The sequence below is a fragment of the Lactuca virosa genome, chromosome 5, assembly GCF_052849685.1.
Source record: "Lactuca virosa cultivar CGN04683 chromosome 5, Lactuca_virosa_CGN04683_v6, whole genome shotgun sequence".
NCBI classification, from domain to species: Eukaryota; Viridiplantae; Streptophyta; class Magnoliopsida; order Asterales; family Asteraceae; genus Lactuca; species Lactuca virosa.
This window is the reverse complement of record NC_136430.1, coordinates 320,215,121-320,237,387: the sequence shown is the minus strand read 5'-3', so window position 1 is coordinate 320,237,387 and position 22,267 is coordinate 320,215,121. Positions and strand designations below refer to the sequence as shown.

General features: G+C 38.5%; 3 protein-coding genes across 4 annotated transcripts; 2 read left to right on the top strand and 1 right to left on the bottom strand.

Annotated features, from left to right (window-relative positions):
- The first annotated feature begins 9,067 nt into the window (after positions 1-9,067).
- Positions 9,068-12,499, top strand: LOC145116128 (receptor-like protein kinase 7). Its single transcript, XM_079052481.1, has 2 exons — positions 9,068-11,778; positions 12,051-12,499. The coding sequence occupies exons 1-2, from the start codon at positions 9,234-9,236 to the stop codon at positions 12,413-12,415; spliced, it is 2,910 nt and encodes a 969-aa protein (XP_078908607.1). The 5' UTR covers positions 9,068-9,233; the 3' UTR covers positions 12,416-12,499.
- A 1,455-nt stretch (positions 12,500-13,954) lies between these two features.
- PIP (proline iminopeptidase) lies at positions 13,955-16,650 on the top strand. 2 transcript variants are annotated; one of them, XM_079051567.1, is made up of 11 exons: positions 13,955-14,076; positions 14,528-14,736; positions 14,918-15,016; positions 15,090-15,200; positions 15,282-15,344; positions 15,444-15,537; positions 15,615-15,712; positions 15,803-15,904; positions 15,993-16,106; positions 16,208-16,282; positions 16,430-16,650. In XM_079051567.1, the coding sequence occupies exons 2-11, from the start codon at positions 14,602-14,604 to the stop codon at positions 16,526-16,528; spliced, it is 990 nt and encodes a 329-aa protein (XP_078907693.1). In that variant the 5' UTR covers positions 13,955-14,076; positions 14,528-14,601; the 3' UTR covers positions 16,529-16,650. The 2 variants fall into 2 exon arrangements, with proteins under 2 accessions (XP_078907693.1, XP_078907692.1); XM_079051566.1 differs by having other exon boundaries at positions 14,066-14,230.
- A 54-nt stretch (positions 16,651-16,704) lies between these two features.
- LOC145115295 (neurofilament heavy protein) lies at positions 16,705-19,553 on the bottom strand. The gene is made up of 8 exons (XM_079051565.1): positions 19,197-19,553; positions 18,707-18,771; positions 18,564-18,625; positions 17,656-18,477; positions 17,512-17,572; positions 17,326-17,409; positions 17,054-17,238; positions 16,705-16,978 (listed from the first exon to the last, which is right to left on the bottom strand). Exons 1-8 carry the CDS (start codon positions 19,429-19,431, stop codon positions 16,756-16,758), a joined length of 1,737 nt encoding a protein of 578 aa, XP_078907691.1. The 5' UTR covers positions 19,432-19,553; the 3' UTR covers positions 16,705-16,755.
- Positions 19,554-22,267: the final 2,714 nt, after the last annotated feature.

The window sequence follows — 22,267 nt, the reverse complement described above, 5'->3', positions numbered from 1 at the left end:
AGGATCATATGTTATAAATAACACAATGAAACTTATAATTTGTTAAAGTTACCTTACTATGAAAGTGTGGTGGTTGAGATACGAAATTTCGCAAAGAATGACCAATTTTCAAATTCGTACACATCCAAAATGCTCTGTGATGTGATAGACCTTCCACTTAACGGGCCTTGAGGTGTGTTCAACATGGGTCTTGGATGTGTATTATATCATTTTTTAGATAAATTCCACAAAATTTACTAAGTTTATACAAAATTTTGATTTTGACACTTCGTTATTTTTTTTGTCTCAATTAAGACACTTTGTTTTGCAATTTGCTTCAATGTTGACCATTTTACCCAGTTGTTAGCCGACGTACAAATCTTTGATGACATGATATGATGACGTGACATGCTGACATGATGACACTATTAGATGACTCCACATTCTTGATGTCAAAATTTTAAAATTAAAAAAAAACTAATGAAGTAACTTTTGTGATAGTTATTCAAAATATAGTGACCTTATGCAATTTGGTATTATCATAAAATTAATAAAAATTCCAAACATTTATAGGTATCATCATAGGTCTAGAATGTCTGTGTGATTTTAATGATTGCAGTTTAAATATTTTTTTTGATAAATATGATTATTTCTTAGTATTTGTTGATCATAAACTTGGAATTAGAATAAATTGGTTTGTCTAACTTGTTATGTTTGGTGTAGGTATAAATTTATCAACGGTGGCTGAATTTATCATCTATATATCTGTATATCTTATAAAAGAATTTTTTTTTTCCGACAAAACTGTAAAAATGGTCTATGTGGTATGAATTTTTTTCGAGGTTTAATCCAAACCCCGACTTTTTTGGCTTTGTGGTCATTTTGAGCTAGTTTCGTTGTGTTTTTTTGTCCCTTAGTAAACTGAAATGACTGTAATACCCTTGTGCATTTATTTTTCTTTTTTCTTTCATTATTTATTTATTTTAATAATTAAAAAATAATTGAGGGCCCACATACAGACACACACACACGCTCTCTCTTTCTCTCTTCAACAAATCACCAGGTTTCTCCTTGGTTTTCACAGAAGACTCGTTGATGTTTGTAGAATCTGGTTCTATTTGTAAACTAACGAAAAACTAAAAAGCAAATACCGGAAGCTTTAAGCAACTTTTGGAAGGACAACATTTGTAGAATAACACTTTCTCAGAGGTGTAATCGTGTTGAAACCCTCATCGAAAACCCTAGCGGATCCCAATTCCAAAAACCTTGTTATTGCTCCAATTTCCAACTAATGGATACCTCAAAAAAAGATGAGGAACATCGATCTACCTGCCAAATCCGACCACCCCAATCTCGAATTCGAAGTCATGAATCGTGTTGTCAAGAAAACCGACCCAAACATCACATATGGTGTCAATCTCCGTGGAAAGAAAGATTTTGCGCCTGATTCAGAAACAAAAGTCCAGAGATCCAAATCAACTTCCTCGATCGATAATCCGATGTTGAACAAGTTGAGAAACGATCTGGAGAGGTTGCTGGAGGATAGCGGGACGGGAGAGTTTGAAGATATGTATGTGGAGAACTTCGCATCTGATTTGCTAAAAGGGTATGGGTGGGTTGAAGGGAGAGGAATTGGGAAGAACGCCAAAGAAGATGTCAAGGTAGTTGAGTACACCAAAAGAACTGGGAAAGAAGGGTTTGGCTTCGTGAATAATATGCCCATCTCACCAACTACTGATAGCAACAACAGATCTACAAAAACAAAAATAGAAAGTGTTAGCAATGGGGGAAAAAGAGATAACTTGTTATAATCTTCTGTAATTAGTTGCTTTAATTTACAGAACAATGTGGATTATACACGGATCTTATGAAAAGGAAAAAGAGATACATATGAATGCATCAGAAATTCGAGAAACGACGTACCTGTAGATGAATCGAAGCCCCAAAACCCTTCCAAAATTCTTCAAAATTTTGAAACCCGTAGATGAACCAACATCATATGAATTTGCATGTAACCTTTTTTTTTTCAGGTTTGCTTTTGGACCCTTGAGTTTTGATTTGTTGCAAGAAGGGTCCCCGATGTGAAAATCCATGACTTTTGGTGTTGCTCGAGTACACGGGGCGTACGCCTTGGTACCTGATCGTACTATGTCCCGTGACCGTACGTTGCGCGTACTTCGGTACGCCGGGCGTACGTGTTTCAGACCAAAACCCTAATAATTAGGGTTTGTGCACTGTTTAAACACCATTATGGCCCCAAGACCTTTCCCTTTATCAACCTCCATCCCAAGATCGACCCACTTTGCAAACCCTAGTTCATTTTGAGCTTTTTAGAGTGATTGTGTGCTTCCTTGGTTGTGAAGAAGGACCTTCAAGGAGTAAGCTTGTCTCTCAAGACTTTGGATCCAACATTTCCTCTTCATTGTGCACCATTTGGAGGTATAAAGCTCCAAACTTAGATTATGTTTCTTTAGATCTTAGTTAAGCCTTGATTTTCTTCCTTCTTGTCCCAAAGTCAAGGGTTTGGTGAGTATGAGGTACTCCTAAGCCTTCAAGGTGTCCTTTCAGACTTTTTAAGGCATTTCAAGTCATAAAGATGCAAGCTTGGACCTTGATTTATCCCTATCCAAGAGTTAGGGTGTAGAAAAGGGTTAGGTAAGCTAGGTTTTTAGTGTTGGGCTTCTTGTAGCCATGCAAAGGCTTAAAGTTTGCAACTTTATGGCCTTTGGGGTCTTAGTGGCTTCAGATCTAAGTTTTGGTCGTAGGGACTTAAGGCATTAAGACAGTTTGCATGAGTTTGCATGAGGGGTGCGTACGTTGGGCGTAACTCCCTGTACGCCGCGCGTACTGCATCCCAATCGCGATCCTCCCACTTCGGTCGAGTACGCTGCACGTACCAGTTGGTACGCCGAGCTTATGGCCCAGTCCAGCTTGGGGTGATTTTTAGGCCTTAATCGTTGGGCTTGCTTGTTGGGCTGGACCATAGACTTACTTGTTATCGGACCTCAAAGATCAGGAGTTTCTTGGGTTTGGCAGGGTACTATCGGAGATTTATTTAGGACTTCTCCAAGATCGTGGTACCCCTCACTCGTTTGACGAGGAATGGGATGGATTTCTGATAGGGCCCTAAGCAGCAATCAGCGTTTGAGACTCTTCGGCAGAGGTTATGTGAGGCCCCAAGTCATGAGTGGCATCACTGGTTTAAGGGCGTTCCTCATGCATAGAGGACGAGTGATTGCTTATGCTTCGCGACAGTTGGAGTCGCATGAGACGCGATATCCCACTCATGATCTGGAGTTGGGGGCAGTGGTTTTTGCCCTCAAGATTTGGAGACATTATCTATATGGGGTCCGTTGTACGGTTTACACATATTACAGGAGTTTGAGACATCTTATGGATAATTCGAACCTGAATATGAGGCAACGCAGGTGGCTGGACGTGGTCAAGGATTATGACTACGAGATCCTTTACCATCCGGGCAAAGCAAATGTGGTAGCGGATGCTTTGAACCACAAGTCGGTTGGGTCTTCAGTCAGGAAGATGTGTATGAGGATATCTGTTGATTCTCTGCTTTTGGGTTTGATCAGAGAGGTGCAGGTTGAGGAAGTTCGGAAGGAGAACTGGAAACAGGAAATGATCACGGGTGAGTTCGACCGGTTTGTCACGGATAGTCGAGGGTTATTGACCTGGTGTGGTCGGGTTTGGGTTCCAGTTTCGGGTGGGATCAATCAGATTGTGTTGGAGGAGGCTCATAAGTCTCGCTTTTCTATTCACCCGGGGGCCACCAAGATGTATCATGATTTGAGATTGAGTTATTGGTGGCCGTGTATGAAGAGGGAGAGCGCCTGGTATGTCGAAAAGGTGCTTGACCTGCAGGTTGGCCAAAGCCGAGCATCAGAGGCCGCATGTAACACCCAAAAATTTCATGCCGATTTAAAACTTTTTCAAGACCCTTAAAAACCAATCATCGTTACAAAGTTTGTTTTCAAAATATATAATATCAGAGTTTTCCCAGAAACATAAACAAATCATGAGGAGCTGTACCATCATGCCTTCGCCTTGCCGCGATCCCCTGATGTACCTGAAACAATAAACTGAAACTGTAAGCCCGAAAGCTTAGTGAGCTCCCCCAAAATACCAACTCCATACCAAAATAACCACAACAATTAACAATTACAGATCAGCATGCATAATGAGCCTTCAGCCTGACTGGACCGCCTCACAGAGCCTACAGCCTATCTGGACCGCTCCCGAGCCTTCGGCATGACTGGACCACCTCGCAGGGCCTATAGCCTATCCGGACCGCTCCCCGGGTATGTTGGCCTACAGCACAAAGCAGGACCGCCTCAAACCAACCCCCAATCAACAAACATGTGCACATAAATACCATACGCTATCTCATATCATATAACAGTCAAACCGATCTAACAGATCACTAATCATTGCAACATCCCAATAACCGTGATGCAAACCTAACCGGTCACTAACATAGCATTATCCTATAACCAGGACGCTAACGTAACCAGGTCACTAAGCATAAGCGTACCATCATCCTAACTACCAGGATGTAATCAATAAACCTATCATGCCATAATCCCGATACAATATATAAAGGACCGACCTTGGTGCCTTAGACCCTGTTGATATAGTGAGGATAACTCACCTTGCAAATGTCGACTCGAAAGATAAGCTCGCCCTCTCGAATCACTGCCGAAAACCCCACCACCTATAGTCGCCATACAACCATGTTCATAAGTTCCCAAAATGCCCCCAAAAGTCCAAAAGTCAACCCATGGTCAAAGTCAAAGTCAACTGCCAAGGTCAACAGTCCATGTTGACCTGAACTTGTCGAGTGAAAATAGACACTTGCCGAGTTCCTTGCATAATTATCCCTCTCGCCGAGTCACACTACTGACTCGCCGAGTTCCTTGCATAATTAACCTTCTCGCCGAGTCACACTACTGACTCGCCGAGTTTACGACAATATTCATCGGAATCGCCGAGTTGTTCATCCAACCCGTCGAGTTCATGACCATCTTCATATGACTCGCCGAGTCTACCATGCGACTCGCCGAGTCTCTTCAATCCTCCATCCTCCATCCTTACAGATGCTTTCTATGCCATGCAAAGGCTCCATATTGCATATCTAAGCTCCTAGGGCATGATTATCACGTAAAGTTGCAAACTTTACATGCATGCAAGATGATAATGCCCCAAAACAAGCTAAAGGAGTGGCTTAAGGTAGAGGAAAGGTCATAGCTTGACAAAGACTGATACTTTATGACAAAGAGGGACTAAAGGAGTCCAGATCTGAGGTTGCAAACCTCAGATCTTAACCCAAAACGGAGAACCACCTCAAAAACCCCCAAAAGGGCTCTAAACCCAAAAATGAAGAGATCTAACTAAAGGAGAGACAAGGTAGCAACTTGTTACCTTCAAAACAGTGCCAAAACAGAGAGGAATCTGGATCTACAACAACCCCTTGCTTCAAACTTCTTGAACTCCAAGCCCCTTTACTCCAAAGATCTCCTTTCAAGATAAGAAGCACACACAAATAGAGGGAAAGCACAATTAGGGTTTCTAAATTCGAGGGAGGCAGTAAGAGAGGCTAGGGGAAATAAGTGATCCTTAAATAGGGTGCAAAACCCCAGAAATTAGGGTTTCATCCTCCAGCTCCTACTCGTCGAGTCCCTTCTTGGACTCGACGAGTAGGTCACTAAAAACACGCGGACCAACTCGCTGCTACTCGGTGAGTAGGGCAACCAACTCGTCGAGTAGACCTTGAAATCAAGAAAATTCTTATATAAAATCAATACCTGAGAATCAGGGCGTTAAACCGCATGACAAGATGCAGCCTCTGGAGGTTACCATGTGGAAATGAGAGCATATCACTATGGATTTTATCACCAAGTTGCCGAAGACGACGAAGGGTTTTGATGCTATATGGGTCATCATGGATCGATTGACCAGGAGTGCCCTCTTTTTGGCTATCTGGGAGAGCTCTTCGGCTGAAAAGTTGGTCGATGTATATGTAAGGGAGATAGTTTCTCGTCGTGGGGTTCCGTTCTCCATTGTTTCAAACTGTGATGTTCGGTTCACCTCCCGTTTTTGGCAGAAGTTCCACGAGGAACTGGCACGAGGTTTCATTTCGACACTGCATATCATCTGTAGACCGACGGCCAGAGCGAGTGGACAATACAAACCCTTGAGGATATGTTGCGGTCCTGTGTTATTGATTTTGTCCCTACCTACCTCTTGCAGATTTCTCCTGCAACAACAGTTATCACTCCAACATTGGTGCTCCACCATTTGAGCTCTTGTATGGGCAGAGATGTCGTACCATGGTTTGTTGGGGAGAGGTTGGTCACATGGTTATGGGAAGGACCGAAGTAGTCCTTCAGAACACGAAGCTTATTCAACAGATCAGGCAGAGACTACAGATAACTCAGAGTCGGCAGAAGAGCTATGCCGACCGGAGCCAATCCGAGTTGGAATTTCAGGTCGGTGATATGGTATTACTGAAGGTCTAACCTTGGAAAGGTGTGATACGCTTCAAGAAGAGAAGGAAGTTGGGTCCCCGGTATATTGGACCTTTTCGAGTGATTTCCACGGTTGTCAAGGTTGTTTATAGGTTGGATCTACCTGAGGAGCTCAGTTGGATTCACAACACTTTCCATGTTTCGCAGCTGCGAAAGTGCGTATTGGATGAGGATGTAGTGGTTTCCTTGGATGATATTCAGGTCGATGAGCGTCTGAACTATGTTGAGAGGCCGGTAGCTATTTTGGAGAGAAAGTTGAAGGTCCTGCGTAACAAGGAGATACCTTTGGTAAAGGTACAGTGGCAGCATCAGAAAGGCTCCGAGTGGACCTGGGAGCCGGAGGCTGAGATGTGTAAGCGCATTATCCTGAGTTATTCTCCGCAGCAGACTTCGAGGACGAAGTCTAATCCAAGTGGGTGAGAATTGAAACATCCCGATGATAAGTTTCACCTTAAGGAGCCTTTTCAAGTTTGGAAGTGTGTTTTTGGTGCCTTAGAAGAAGAAGGAAGGAAGCCAAGCTCATCTTGAAGGAGTGGAACACTTGGATCTGGGGTTTTTACATCATTTGCAACCTTCCTAAGGTAAAAAGCTTGCAACTTTATCCCTCTAGCATATAGATCTTGATTTGGATGTCTTTATGAAGCTTTTTGGTCCCAAAAATGTTAGATCTTGAATATGGCATGTTCTTGACCTTTGAGTTGTCCTTTCAGACCCTAGAAGGGGTCTTAAGTCATAAAAATGGGTTCCAAATGGTTAGTTTTGCTTCATGCATCATTTAGAAGGTCTTAATGGAATAAGACCTTGTGTTAAGCACTTATTGGACATGCTAGGTCATAGAGTTGGAGACTTTATGACTCATAGGAGGATTTTATCCATGGATTTGAATTATGGACGTAAGAGCTTAAGCTATTAAGCTCTTAAATGGAGTTTGGGACCTACGAGGGTATGCCCTGCATACTCGGAGTACGTCCTGCGTACGAGGTCAACCACCCTGATGGTGGTCAACTGCGAGGCTGCGTGTACGCCCAACGTACCTCCGAAGTATGCCCTGCGTATGCACCCTGAGTTGACTCGGTCGAGTTGACCCGGTTGGGTTGACTCAACTGGGTTGACTCAATTGACCTAGTTGGTTTGACCAGTTGAATTTGACCAAGTTTGACCTTGAGGGTATTTTGAGTATTTTGGGGTTTGATGGAAATTGGTCATTGGTAGGAATAGGTGTCGGTTAGAGAGCTGAGATCTGGAGTCGGGACCTCATCATCTTATGTTTAGTTTACAAGGTGAGTTTTCCTCATTGTACTTGCGAGTCGAAGGCACCAAGGCCGACCCTTTGGATTCGATATCCTGTTATGCATGCTATTGTACTGTAGTGATCTTTAAGATCGGTATCCAGGTATATAAGATGATGCTATGCTTAGTGATCTGTAGATCTGTCTGACTGTCTGTAGACTGTTATATGATTATCTGTTATATGTACACATGTTTGGTTGGTGGTTGAGGCTTTACTGCTTTGTGCGTGAGCCAACGGACCAGGGGCATTCCAACCCGATGGTTGATGGGCTCGAAGGTATTTCATCCCGAGGATGACAGGACTCGTTGCGTATTGGCATTCCAACCCGATGGTTGATGGGCCTGGGGTATTCCAATCCGATGGTTGACTGGACCCATAGTGTATTGGCATTCCAACCCGATGGTTGAGGGGCCCGGGGTATTCCAACCCGATGGTTGATTGGACCCGACATGCTGTTATTGTATATTTTATTTGTTTATGTGTTGGTACTTTGGAGGATCTCACTAAGCGTTGACTTACAGTTTTGGGTTATGTTTCAGGTACTTCAGATGACTGCGGGAAGGCGAAAGCGTGACCGTACACATTCTCATGTTTTGATTTATGATTTTGGGAGACTCTGATGTTGAAAATATTTTGAAAACTATGTTCGTAAACGATTTGTGAATTTGGGTTGGTTTTAAAAAATTTAAATTTCTTGTGATTTTTTTTGTGATTTTTATGGGTGTTAACTATTATGTCATTTTCTCTTTATATTATTATAAAGTTATATTTGTTTGTTTTTGGTTGATAAAATCATGAAAAGAAGATTGTAAGTTAGCAAGATAACAAAAAGGGAAAGCTCTACGAAGCATGTAGTGAGAACCTAAATTTCGTTATTGGCGTGTCTCAAATAAGCAATTGTCCAAACCAGCCCATGCATCACATTTCCGTCAACATTGGACGCCAATTACCATCCCAAAATAATTCATAAATATTAAAATATAGTGTTAAAAATTATCTTTTATATAGATTTATATATATGTCGAGCATAAAGAAATAATAAATTTATTTATAGTAGCTCTGATTTAAAAACAAATAAAAAATAGGGTCCTAAAAAATAAAAATAAAATATCACCATCATCAATGAATACATCAAAAATATTAGCAAATACAATACAGAGTCTGTTTTGGTATGTCTGGTTATAGAATATACAAGGATGTATGCATGATCAATCATTTTTATCAATTAGTCTGTTTATTTTGAAGTAATAAGTAAAAAATCAGATATAATAATTGCTCGATACAATGAATTAAGAAAATTTTGGATCAAAGAATAAAACCCCCGATACTTCAAGAGTCCCACTTTCTCACTTCACTTGCATCCACAGGGTTTGACCCAAAAATAAGCACACCATCTTTGATCGTATCCTGCCCGGGTCGCCGGTATGTCGCCGGAATCCATCTCCGGTCATTTACTCCTCCTTCTAGCTCTCTTTTTCTTGGTCGTCAGTCCTTCATTTTCCCAATCCGACCCTCGTCAGATTCTTCTCAAATTCAAGACTGAATTGGCAGGTTCAAGCACACAGGTGTTTATCTCATGGAACGAGAATAACCCCGTTTGTAACTTCACCGGAGTGGTTTGCGACAGCAAGAATTCCATCACAGAAATCAATCTTTCTAATCAAGGACTAGATGGAACTCTTGATTTTGATTCAATTTGTTCTCTTGAATCACTCCAGAAAATCTCACTAGGATCAAATCTTTTGCATGGTAACATCAGTTCTCGCTTATCAGACTGCACCAATTTGCAGCTTCTTGATCTCGGAATGAATCTTTTCTCCGGAAAGTTCCCGGATATATCTTCTTTAACACAGCTACAGTTTCTAAACTTGAATCTCAGTGGTTTTTCCGGCCCATTTCCATGGAAATCGCTCGAAAAACTTACCAACCTGACTTACTTGAGCGTAGGAGACAATCTATTCGATAGAACTCCATTTCCTTCGGAAATCTTCAATCTTATGAAGTTACAAACCCTTTATCTTACAAACTCTAGCATCGAAGGGACGATCCCGGAAGAAATTGGAAACCTCGTTTCATTGAAAAGTCTTGAGCTTTCTTATAATTATCTGGTTGGAGCAATCCCGGAGGGCATTACGAAGCTCACCAATCTTCAAGAGCTTGAGCTGTACGACAATGAACTCTTAGGAGGTTTTCCTGTTGGGTTTAGAAACCTCGTCATGCTTTCGAAACTTGATGTTTCGAATAACAGTCTTGAAGGTGATCTTTCGGAGTTAAGAAACTTGACCCGGATGGAATCTTTACAGTTGTTTGAGAACAATTTTTCAGGGGAAATACCGGTGGAGTTCGGAGAATTCAAGTTTTTAAAGCAATTTTCAATTTATGACAACATGTTCATCGGAGAACTCCCTGCAAAAATTGGGTCGTGGGCAGATTTTCAATATATTGATGTGTCAGAGAACTTCCTGACGGGTTCGATTCCACCTGATATGTGCAAAAATGGGAAAATTATTGAAGTTTTGATGCTTCAGAACAAGTTCACCGGTGGGTTGCCAGAGACTTACGCCAATTGCTCTTCGTTACAGCGATTAAGAATCAGCAATAATTCACTTTCTGGCAGAGTCCCGGATAGGATTTGGGGTTTGCCTAATGTAAGGATGATTGATCTTTCAATGAATCAGTTTGAAGGTCCAGTGGCACCTAATGTCGGTGAAGCCAAGTCATTAGCACAGCTTTTTATAGCTTACAATCGGTTTTCCGGCGAGTTGCCTGAGGAAATATCCAAAGCTTCATCTTTGGTGGAAATGGAGTTGACGCATAATCAGTTCACCGGTGAAATTCCGGCAAGAATTGGTGACCTTAAAAAGCTGAACAGCCTTTATTTAGATGGTAATTTCTTTTCTGGTACCATTCCAGAGTCTCTCGGTTCATGTGTTTCTCTCAACGACTTAAACCTCGCTGGAAATTCTCTCTCTGGGGAAATTCCGGCAAGCCTTGGTTCTTTACATGGCTTGAACTCCTTAAACCTTTCCAACAACAAACTTTCCGGTGTAATTCCGGCGAGTTTCTCCTCACCAAGGCTAAGCCTTATCGATTTGTCTAACAATATGTTGATTGGGCGGGTGCCGGAATCTTTATTGGCGGAGGCGTACAACGATAGCTTCGCTGGAAATCCGGGGTTATGTGCTGATCGGAGCAGAGGTCTCCGGCAATGTGCATCGATTCCTCATAGGTCCGGTGGGTTGGGTGTTGCGAAGTATTGTTTCATCGCCGGTGCCCTCGTGTTAGTGTTGTCCTTGGCGTGTTTTGTCCTTGTAAAGTTAAAGCAAAAAGATAGTGAAAGTATGACAAATCCGTGGGACATTAAACAATTTCATGTTATCAATATCAACGAAAGCGAAATACTACGATCTCTCAAACGAGAGAATTTGATTGGAAAAGGTGGATCTGGGAATGTCTACAAAGTCGAATTGGGATGCGGGAAGCAATTGGCCGTGAAACATATGTGGAAGTCCGACGTTGACCACGGTGACCGGAAAAATCACCCGATATTACCAAAACGGAAAAGTCGGTGGCCGGAATATGATGCCGAGATAGCCACTCTAAGCTCGATTCGACATGTAAATGTGGTGAAGTTGTATTGTAGTATAACGAGTGAGGACTCAAATCTACTTGTTTATGAATACATGCCTAAAGGTAGCTTATGGGATCAGCTACATACATGTCAGAAGATCGAAATGAATTGGAAGGTCCGCTACGAGATTGCAGTCGGGGCAGCAAAGGGATTGGAGTACCTACATCACGGGTGTGATAGACCGGTGATACATCGAGATGTCAAGTCGAGCAATATTTTGTTGGATGAAGAGATGAAGCCGAAAATAGCTGATTTTGGACTTGCAAAGATCATGGAAATAAACAAGATCATGGATTCAACGCATGTCATTGCAGGAACACACGGTTACATTGCTCCTGGTACTTATCTTGCCTTTATCTTGATAATACTTTGTTACAAGTATGGTTTGTTTGGTACAATAAAAAACCGAAATAAGTGGATTAAAACACCACTCCCTCGTAATGAAAACAAGTCTAGTGGAAGCAATCATATCCCTAGAGGAATGTTTCATACAATTCCTAAGTCGTAAATAATTTTTTTTTTCATTTCGTAGTAATAATTGATCTTATTTTAGTTGTGATTGCTACATACCAAACACTACATTAAACTAATGACACTTTTTGCCATGTAGAATATGGATATACATTAAATGTGACTGAGAAAAGTGACATCTATAGTTTTGGAGTTGTTCTCATAGAGTTGGTAACGGGAAAAAAACCTGTGCAACCAGAGTTTGGTGAAAACAAGGATATAGTACGTTGGGTTCACGGCGAAATGAGGAGTAATGACAACCGCATTGCTTTGGTTGACCCTAACATCTCAGAAGAATTTAAGGGACATGCAGCTGATGCTTTGACTATTGCAATAGGTTGCACGATGAGGATCCCTGCGTTAAGACCGTCGATGAAGATGGTTGTGCAAATGCTAGAAAAGATCGAGCCTTATTCACCTATCGATATAATGATCGAGAATGACATCAACGTTGTCAAGACATAAATTTTTATATAAAAAACGATAGTATATGTAAATGTACTCGTACCACATTGTTATATTTTTATGTGATTCTTTATATTTCTAACATACATATTATTTAACTTTTTTTTTTTCATTAGAAGGTTACTGAATTTATGACCAGCTTATACTTTACACATGATAAAGATTAAAGCGAAAAATAGAAAATTAGAAAAAGTTATAAAAGAATAATAAGCCTGCAAAAGGATCCGTTACCGGAGTGCTGCGCTTCTCAGGGCCGTGAGTCAGAGCAACCCCGCCGGGGCGTTTGGGCTCATCATATGTTTACTGTGCTTCAAGCCCGATTTATGGTGGCGCACCCCCCACACAAGCACCGCCCGACTCAAGGGGGGCGGGTAAAAAGTACAAATATAATACTTTGAAAAGCAACCTATTTTCCAGTAAGAAGGAAATGAGGAGGAAGAAGCAAAATAAGACATTTTGAAGTGTAATTTTGAATTTTCTAAGATAGATACAACTTGTATATTTGGTTATCTTTTTGAAATAATTTATTACCAAATTTATATATTTGCTTATTAGCAATGTGGATGATGTTGAATTTGTTGTACTTTTATATATGTCTTATTAAAAAGGGATAAACAAATACTATTTGGATAGTCATGTCGAGCTCATCCCAAAGTCCAACACCCAATCAGGGATAATAAAAGATAATTAGGCAAATCAATAAAATCGACGAGAAATACAACTGTTATCTTCGATGATTTTTGCCACCTCGCCCTCCATAAATCATACGTTTTCATATTTTATCAAAAATATCATTTGCATATATTTATGATTTTTAGGATCTCAAAACATAAACATCATCATATATAAAGCATCCTGCAAACTCTTTTCTGTGTAGGTTTTTTTTAGGTTAAATTCATAAAAGATCTACAAGTTTGACTTTTCGGTTTAAACAAAAAAAAATTACAAAAAAAAAAAACAACTTTCGTAAATTTTCTGTTTTACATGCTTATTTGAAGTTAACATGTAAACCGGATACTCGAGCAAAATGAAAAGGAATTAAAAAGGTTTTTTTGTTATTTTTTATAAAACAAAAAGTTGATTTAAACCAAAAATTTATAAAATGTACGAGTCGTTATTGAAATTGACTCAAAAGTTTATATATAGACGTGTTTGGTAGCGAAGGTTTGGAACCACTAGCTTTTAATGTTTAACAAAGAACTAGATTTAAACATAAAATTTCGTTTGGAAATACAAACGTTCAGTTTTTAATTTAAACAAAAAACTTCGAATATAATAGCTATTTCACGTAATGTTTAAAAAACCTATTGAGTTTTTTTAATCAATTTTCAAGATTGTATTTAGATATTTCATATTTATCTTTTTAAAGGATTGTCCTTTTATATAATTTTACCCAATTAAAAGTTTTTAATTATTTTTATAAAAAAATAACAGATAAAAATTATAATTTTCAACTATAGCTAATAGCTAACAACTTCAGTGTCATGCCAAACACACCCATAGATTGGAATTAGTCTTACAAACCATGGAATCTGAATCTGAATGAATGAAGACAATGGGTAGGATTGTTAACCAATTTCTAATGATTGCATTATTGTAATAAAAAAAAGTGAAAACCATGGCAAACCAGACCTAATGATTGGGCATTCGATACTCGATAGGTACGTATTTTTTCACCCATTTCAATTTCTAAAATGAGTTTAGGGCTTCTACAAAACACTCTTCTTCCTCACTTCTCTGCTACTCCACTTTCCATCTCCCAATCCCACAATCTATTGTTCACATTTCCCCACAATAAGAATCCCACTTTCACAGGTCTCTCTCTCTCTCTCTCTCTCTCTCTCTCTCTCTCTCTCAAGATTCCATCGTTAAAGATTTAATACTTTCTGTCTTCGATCACAAGAACAAACTGTCTTTTTAGGTTTCCCTTTTCTTAAACTAATTTCTCGTAAAAAAAAACCATATGAATTCTTGTTAATTTGTTACTAACTATCAATTTCGGCGAGTTACGTGAGAGAATTATATGTTTTGAGTTTTCGAGATTCGAAGTTTTAAGATCAAACGCCTGTCGGACACATTGATGATCGAAAAAATCTAATTGGGTTTTTGCAGGACGAGGGAGTTTAATTTTGAGAGCTCAGATTTCTTGCAATAAGAGCGAATTAATACCACTAATCAAAGAATCTATGGATTTAAAGAAAGAGGTTCAAGAGTTAAACAGGAATCTTTATGAACATATAGAACCATATGCTACTGGTTTTTTGAAAGTTTCTGATCTTCACACAATCTACTGGGAGCAATCTGGGAATCCTTCTGGCCATGTCAGTGATCAATCATTACTTAATTTTCTATTCATAGTCTCTTGATTCCACATCTCAATGTTTTTTTCTTGATTCACTAGATTATGATTATGATTATATGAGATCATTTAGGGCAAAAGGAGATTAAATCAAAATTACATGGTTATATCTAGTTTGTTTATGATCCTTTAATACATTGCAGCCAGTTGTATTTCTCCATGGGGGTCCAGGAGGTGGAACTTCACCAAGTAATAGAAGATTTTTTGATCCTGAATTCTATCGTATTATTCTATTTGATCAGGTAGACACCAAACATAGTACAAGCCTACATGATTTTTAAAGTTATTTCACCTTTTTTATTGTTGTTCTTTTAGAGAGGAGCTGGTAAGAGTACACCTCATGCTTGTTTGGAGGAGAACACAACATGGGATCTCATTAAAGATATTGAAAAACTAAGAGAACACCTTCAAATCCCCGAGTGGCAGGTTTGTTTTTTGTTTACTTTAAATGATTTATTGAATGTGAATCACCTATTTTTATCATTTTCTTGATTTGTTTATTATTAGGTGTTTGGTGGCTCATGGGGAAGCACACTTGCTCTTGCATACAGCCAATCCCACCCTGATAAGGTATCACTTTTGTTTCAATGTAAAAACTTAGGATTCTGTTAAGTCGTTCTTTCTGTATTAAGTCAAAAGCTTACTGGTTTTTTGTCTTGTGATTTTAAGGTGACTGGGATAGTTCTTAGAGGGATCTTTTTATTGAGGAAGAAAGAGATTGATTGGTTTTATGAAGGTGGTGCTGCTGCAATCTACCCTGATGGTAAGCTTCTATTGTTATTTACTTATTTTTTTTATTTGTGTTACAATGAATAAATTGTTATTTTTTAAATACTACAGCTTGGGAACCATTTAGGGATCTTATACCAGAAAAGGAAAGAGACTGCTTTGTGATTGCTTACCATAAGAGATTGAACTCCCCTGACATAAACACACAAGTAATAGAGAGGACTTTGTTGTGATGCATAAATAAATGTATTTTGGTTTTTATTTTATTTTATAAATGTTGGTTGTATTTTTGTTATTAGTATGCAGCTGCAAGAGCTTGGACTAAATGGGAAATGATGACTGCTCATTTGCTGCCAAATGAAGAGACTATTAAGAGAGGGGACAATGATGCTTTCTCTCTGGCAAGAGTTTAATTACTATTATTTATTGCATAGTTTGATTGTCTTTTTGATGTAAATAAAAGAAATTGTGTTTAAACTAAACATGCAGGCTTTTGCAAGGATTGAGAACCATTACTTTGTGAATAAGGGGTTCTTTTCAACAGATTCATACCTCTTGGATAATATTCACAAGATCAAGCATATTAACGCTGTAATTGTCCAAGTAAGATCATTTTCAATTGTGTTCCTAATTTTGTTAATCAAATGTCTAAAATACCCTTTAATTAGACTGGTTTTTGATTAAATTGTGGAATATTTTGACAGGGAAGATATGATTGTTGCTGCCCCATGATGTCAGCATGGGATCTGCATAAAGCTTGGCCGGAAGCCGAATTTAAGGTATTTATTATCATCAAACCTTTTTAAAAATTTAATTTAGAAAAATTATTTTTGGTAGTTGTTGATGAATGAGTATTTTTTGTTGTTGAAACAGAAAATTATTTTTGGTAGTTGTTGATGAATGAGTATTTTTTGTTGTTGAAACAGGTGGTTTCAGATGCAGGGCATTCTGCTAATGAACCAGGCATAGCAGCAGAACTTGTAGCAGCAAATGAAAAGCTCAAGAACATCATCAAGACCAGATAAGATAGATACAATTTTGGACACAACATAAATAGCATTGCGTTTTTGAATTCCATGTATGAGATCATAAACATTAAGATCAACTGTTTTTGCATAAGAATCAATCAATTGGATAATTGAACAAATGAATGTCATGGAACAAAAACTGAAATTCAATGAATGATTGAGGAAATAGATCTTACATACAACATAGAAACCATCAACCACCATGGAATGGAATTGATGCAACTTTAAGCAATTTTCTTGAAGCAACCCTTTGGCAGATGTGAGGTGTGAAAATTCGGTTCTTTAGCAATAGTTACAGACAGCTTTCCTTGTGATGTTGACCTTGGAGCAGAAGCTGCTCTAGTTTTGTTCACTGCCACCTCATCACCGGTTAATTTACAAGATTTCTCCTTTATTACACCCAATTGCTGACCTGGCCTCCTTATCTTCTTCCTAGGTGAAGCAACCCTGCATATACAGTTTTTTTTATATACAATCCAGTTAGAAAAGTTTTTATTGTTTTCAAAAAAAAAAAAAGGTTACCTTTCAGGTTGTTGCTGGATAGAAGGTGATCTTGTCCTTAAACTGGCTTTAGGTCTTTGCTGTGTTGTATTAGTAGGAACTTGCATCCTTTTTTTTACTAGACTTATGTCTTTTGCAACCTCTTTCTCACGAGCAGGAAGATGAAGCTTTCTCTCTAATATGGCTTCTTTAAGAATCCCTCTTTCCTAAAAGAATAATCATTTATAAAGTGATTAAAGAATAATCATTTATAAAGTGAAGTAGAAATGAAAGTGCAAAAACAAAATGCTTACATCGGTTCTTAGCCTAAAAGGCTTGACGTTAGTAGGTTGTGGTTTTTTACATTTTGGCAGTGCAGGACGAGCAGTTTGAACTACCTATACAGTGCATACAAAGTTATAAGCTATTAGAAACTAAAAGGGACTATTTAAAAATTGAATTTTTTGAAAAAAAAAAAAAGAAAGAAAGTAGAATCTAACCTTATTCTTTTTAAGTGTCTCCTTGCCAAGAGTCTTATTGCCCAATGGTTGGTTTTTAAATCTGTTTGTATAAAAATTATAAGCATTGTGATGAGAACCAAAAGAGAGAAAGTAAAAAAGCAGAAATTACAAAATTTTTCATACCTGTTATTATCTTGAGGATTTGGAGCATTTTCTTTACCATCATCTTCGTTTGAATGATGTTCTAAACTTCCCATATCCTCTTTATCTTCTAAATTCCGTGCATTTTCTTTATCCTCATCATCATCTTCTTTTGAATGATGTTCTACACTTCCCATATTCTCTTTATCTTCTAAATTTGGCAACAATTTAATTTCAGCTTTAGAAGCATGTGGGATTGAATTGTCAGAAGTTTCTTTAGGTTGCAGATTCTCTTCTGTTTTTACATTAACATCCATGTCACCAGACTCATTATGATTTGGGATCTTCTTGGTAGACTTGGAAGGTGCCAAATCCTTGGACTTTTTATCACTTTTGCAAATCTTCACTTGCTTTCTTGAAGAATCTTCAGTTAACTTGCTTTTGATACTCTTTGTTGTCTTCTTTTGGCTTGCTATCTCAAGCCTCTTCATCCCTTCACAAATCTTCTTTAAAGGGGTACGCAATTCAACAGACTTTTTAAGACTGATGGCCTTCTTAGGAGAGTGAAAAACAAGAGCCTTTGCTACTGTTCGATTCTTAGCCACATCAACAGTGGTTGTCTTTGGATTTGGTACACTTTGACATGAGTTAGGATTTGGAAGACACTTTTTGTTCCTTGGAGTTGTCATGTACTTGGCAGCAACTTGTCTTGTCTTGGCCACAGGGGTAGAACCGACTTTTGAACAAGGTCTGATATTGCTCTGTTGGTCACTTATCTTTTGAGAAATCGAACAAGAAACACCTGCTAACCTTGGTATCCTGGGCTTTGAAGGTTTTGCAGGAGCTGAAAGTGGACATTTCATGCTAAAGAAACAGAATTGGAAGTGTTAGTATTTGATTCTCAGTTTTTTCTGTTACCAATGAGGGTATTATAGTCTTTATGTACGTACCTAGATTGATCCCTGTTTAGTGCTCTTCGAAGCTTAATATTGGGACTTCTTGCTGCCAAGACCTGTTGGAAATTTATCAGTTTCTAAAAGGTCATGCCTAGATTCGAGCGTATTGTTATTGCAATAAAAAGAGGAACACTCACCCGAAGAACAAAGTTTTTAGAGATCTCTTCTGGGTTTATTTCTTCCTCATGCTTTCTGTCACAACCTGGACACAATTCGGATCATGTTAATTTGTGTGAAATAAGGATAATGCGTAGATCTACATAGCTGAATATAAACCCATACCCAAAATAATCCCATTTTGCAGATTCATAACCTACTTTGAATTCCAATTTATGCACCCCGTTCTAGTTGCGAAGTAACAAAAAAGCCATATAAAATTACTAAAAAATGGGTGTTTCTTAAGCTTCTACTAACCAATTCCGGTAGGATTTTTCAAAGAGCGACGTTTAAGCCTTAAACTTTATCAAACATCAGCTAAATTCCTAGAACGAGCGAATCAGTGGGACTATATAAAATAAGGACTGATCCGACTAAACCCTAAATTTCACCATTACAGCTAAGTTCTAAATCGAAAACGTCCCGAATTCATTGATTGATTTACCGAAGTGAGGAATTTGAATGACATACCAACCCGGGAGCAGAACCAGTAGCGATCATCAGTGCGGAAGGGGTAGGGTTTAGTGAAATCGATGAACTTAGGCGCTTCAATTCTCTCATAGAACTCCTCGTCGTCCTCGTCTTCGTCCTCCACCTTCCTAACTTCTTCCTGATCCACCTCTGCTTCCTCTGTATTCATATCTGTTTCCTCTACCATGTTGCCGTTGACCACCTCCTGCACTGATTCAAGCACTTGCTCTTCCATTTTTTTTCGACACAAGAAAGATCGATCGAGAGAAAAATGTAGCCGTTGAATTCTTCTTACAATCGCATTGATTTGTGTGCGAGATCTGTTTAATTTTTGAACTTGTTGTGTGTCTGCAACTAGCCGTTGGGAATCGTCGCATCCGCATCCGATGCGTGATTCAGTAAGGCAATTGGGCTTTTCATACTATTGGATTAATGGATTCCGTAACTCTTAAAACAAAAATAATTATGGGTTAAAGCCCAATACTAATAAAAAGTCAAAGCATTAAGTTTTTACGAAAAGTAAAACAAAACTTTAATATCGAGTTTTATTTCAAACTTTTAGGTTGAATCCTGTCAACACAGACCGGTTTCAAAATCTATTCGGTTTTTCGTCAATGATGGTCAAATTGATCATCCATTTTGTTTTGTTCTTTGAAAGCGAGACACATTCTCAAAACTATTTCCGTCTCTTGTATTTGTGCCCTTTTAGCAAAATTTATGTTGGTTTCGATCGAGTACATAGGATATTTTTTCAAGTAATTCTCAATGTGGCACTACAAGTAATAACGATAACGATAGACATTTTCTTTAAATATTTCACAAATTTGGCTTTCATTGGTCTTACCCTTTCTCAGTTTCGTTTTACATTTCAAATTTATTTAATATCGAGCATATTAAAGAGACTTCGACAAGGAAACTTATAATATAATAAACACATCATAAAAAGTAGTTGTTGGTTCAAAAACTCCAAGCATATCGGTTAATGTTGGATAAGTAACCAACTCGACTCGGTAAATGGGATAACTCTAGTGGGGATGAAGCACTTTTAAACTTTCTTTTTGTCGTAAAGCATTTCAAATATATTGTATGTTGACTTCCATGGAATAGGTACGTCCCAATTAAGACCTAAACAATAGAAATTGCATCATTACATGACTTTATATATTTATAATATCTACAGTAGTACTAAATAATATCACATAGAATTTCCTTAAATTTTTTCCTTTCTATCTTCTATATATTTACGTTTGTCTTGCAAGTTGCAAAATCAGTTTAATGATGTATGCAACATATTGAGTATTTAAAAAACATTGTGGCAAATTGGTTAATATTTTAACTTTAATTATCCAAACATGACGACATTTTTTTTGTGGAAAGACTGAATTTTATAGCTAGCTAGAAGCTAAAAAAATTACAAATGGATAACAAGAATTGAGTTTTAAAACAAAGGAACCCATCTACTTTAAGGTTTTGATTTCTATGCACAAACAAAGTCAAAGTAATCCTTAGGCTGGTGGGAGTGGGCTTGGCAGCGAACACCGGGCCGGGGCTAAGGACTCGGCATGCCAAGCTCGGCTCGGCAACTCGGCGAAAATGCACCGCTAAGAGAGAAAAGATGGTTGGCGAAATTGAATTTTTTTTGAACGTTGGAGTTGGTCTTTTGACCTTTTTTTTCAAAACAAAATTCAAAAAATCTCATTTGTTTACCCTATATAAATACCTTTACATACCATATTTCATCCCACTTCACCTTCTTCATTTTTTTTACACAAACAACATAATTTTTGTGAAAAAAATGACTTCTCCTTCCAACCCAAAAGCTCAAAAAAAAACACCAAAAGAAACACCCAAAACACAAACCCAATCTCACATTCTTCACCAAATTTCGTTCAAAGCCAAAGCGATTGACCTATTTATTCACCTCCAAATTCACACTTTGGTGGTGTTTACTACCAATTCCAAGCCCAAAACCAACATCAATACCAAAACCAACCTCAATTCCAAAACCAACCTCTATTTCAAAGACAACTTCAATTTCAAAACCAACCTCAAATGAACTTTTCATTGTCTCTAAATTGACTAGCCCGGATCTACGGGCGTTACAGGTTCCCCTATGGACTAGACGAGTCCTTCTGTCTGTTTGGCCATCTTAACAGATTAAGCCCCTATTTTCTAGATCCAAGATTCCTATCTCGTTTTTCCACTGGAAAGACCTTCTTAAGGGTAAAGTTTCCAGCTTTACCCATTCATAGCTCTACTAAAAGGGTTTATACAAAACCCTAATTCTTATAATACATGAATCTTGTCTAAAAGGCCATATAATCTCAAATCCACGCATACAAACCCAGATCTAAGGTCTTAGCATCTGCTGGACACATAAAGCTTCGAACTTTCCTTCCATGCATTGTCTTTTAGGGCTAAAAAGACCATAAACTTGCTCATATGCTTGCATGGGGATTCCATGGTCATAAAGTTTGCACCTTTATTCCATGGAACCCTTTCTAGATCCTAGATCTGAGATATAAGTCACTTGGGACGTCCCAACCCCAAGGACCAAGGTTCTTGACTCAAAGCTTTCACAATATGGAGTTAACTAGATCTAAGAGAAGAATGATCAAGTTGGAAGCTTGATTACCAGAAAATGCAGTAAATGAAGTGTAGCTCCTGGATCTACTTCTTCCCCTTTGAGTCTTCAATCTTCTACTTCTTCTACAAGCTTCACAATGCACAAAAACACTCAAAAATGGCAAGAACTAGTTGAGGCCACTTATGGCGGATTAGGGTTTCAATAATAGGGTTTGGAGGTGATGGAGGCTGGGGTGGAGGCCAGATATGATGCTTAAATAGGGTGCAAGCCCTGAAAATTAGGGTTTCCTCCTGATGGACCTACTCGCCGAGTCCAGGCTCGGACTCGCTGAGTAAACCATTTAAATCCCGCGACCAAGCTGGCACCTACTCGATGAGTTAGGGCTACCAACTCGTCGAGTAGCTCTTACAAAATGAAAATTTTAATAAATTAAATACATACCAGGAACGGGGCGTTACACAAATGTGGCAACCCATGCCATGTA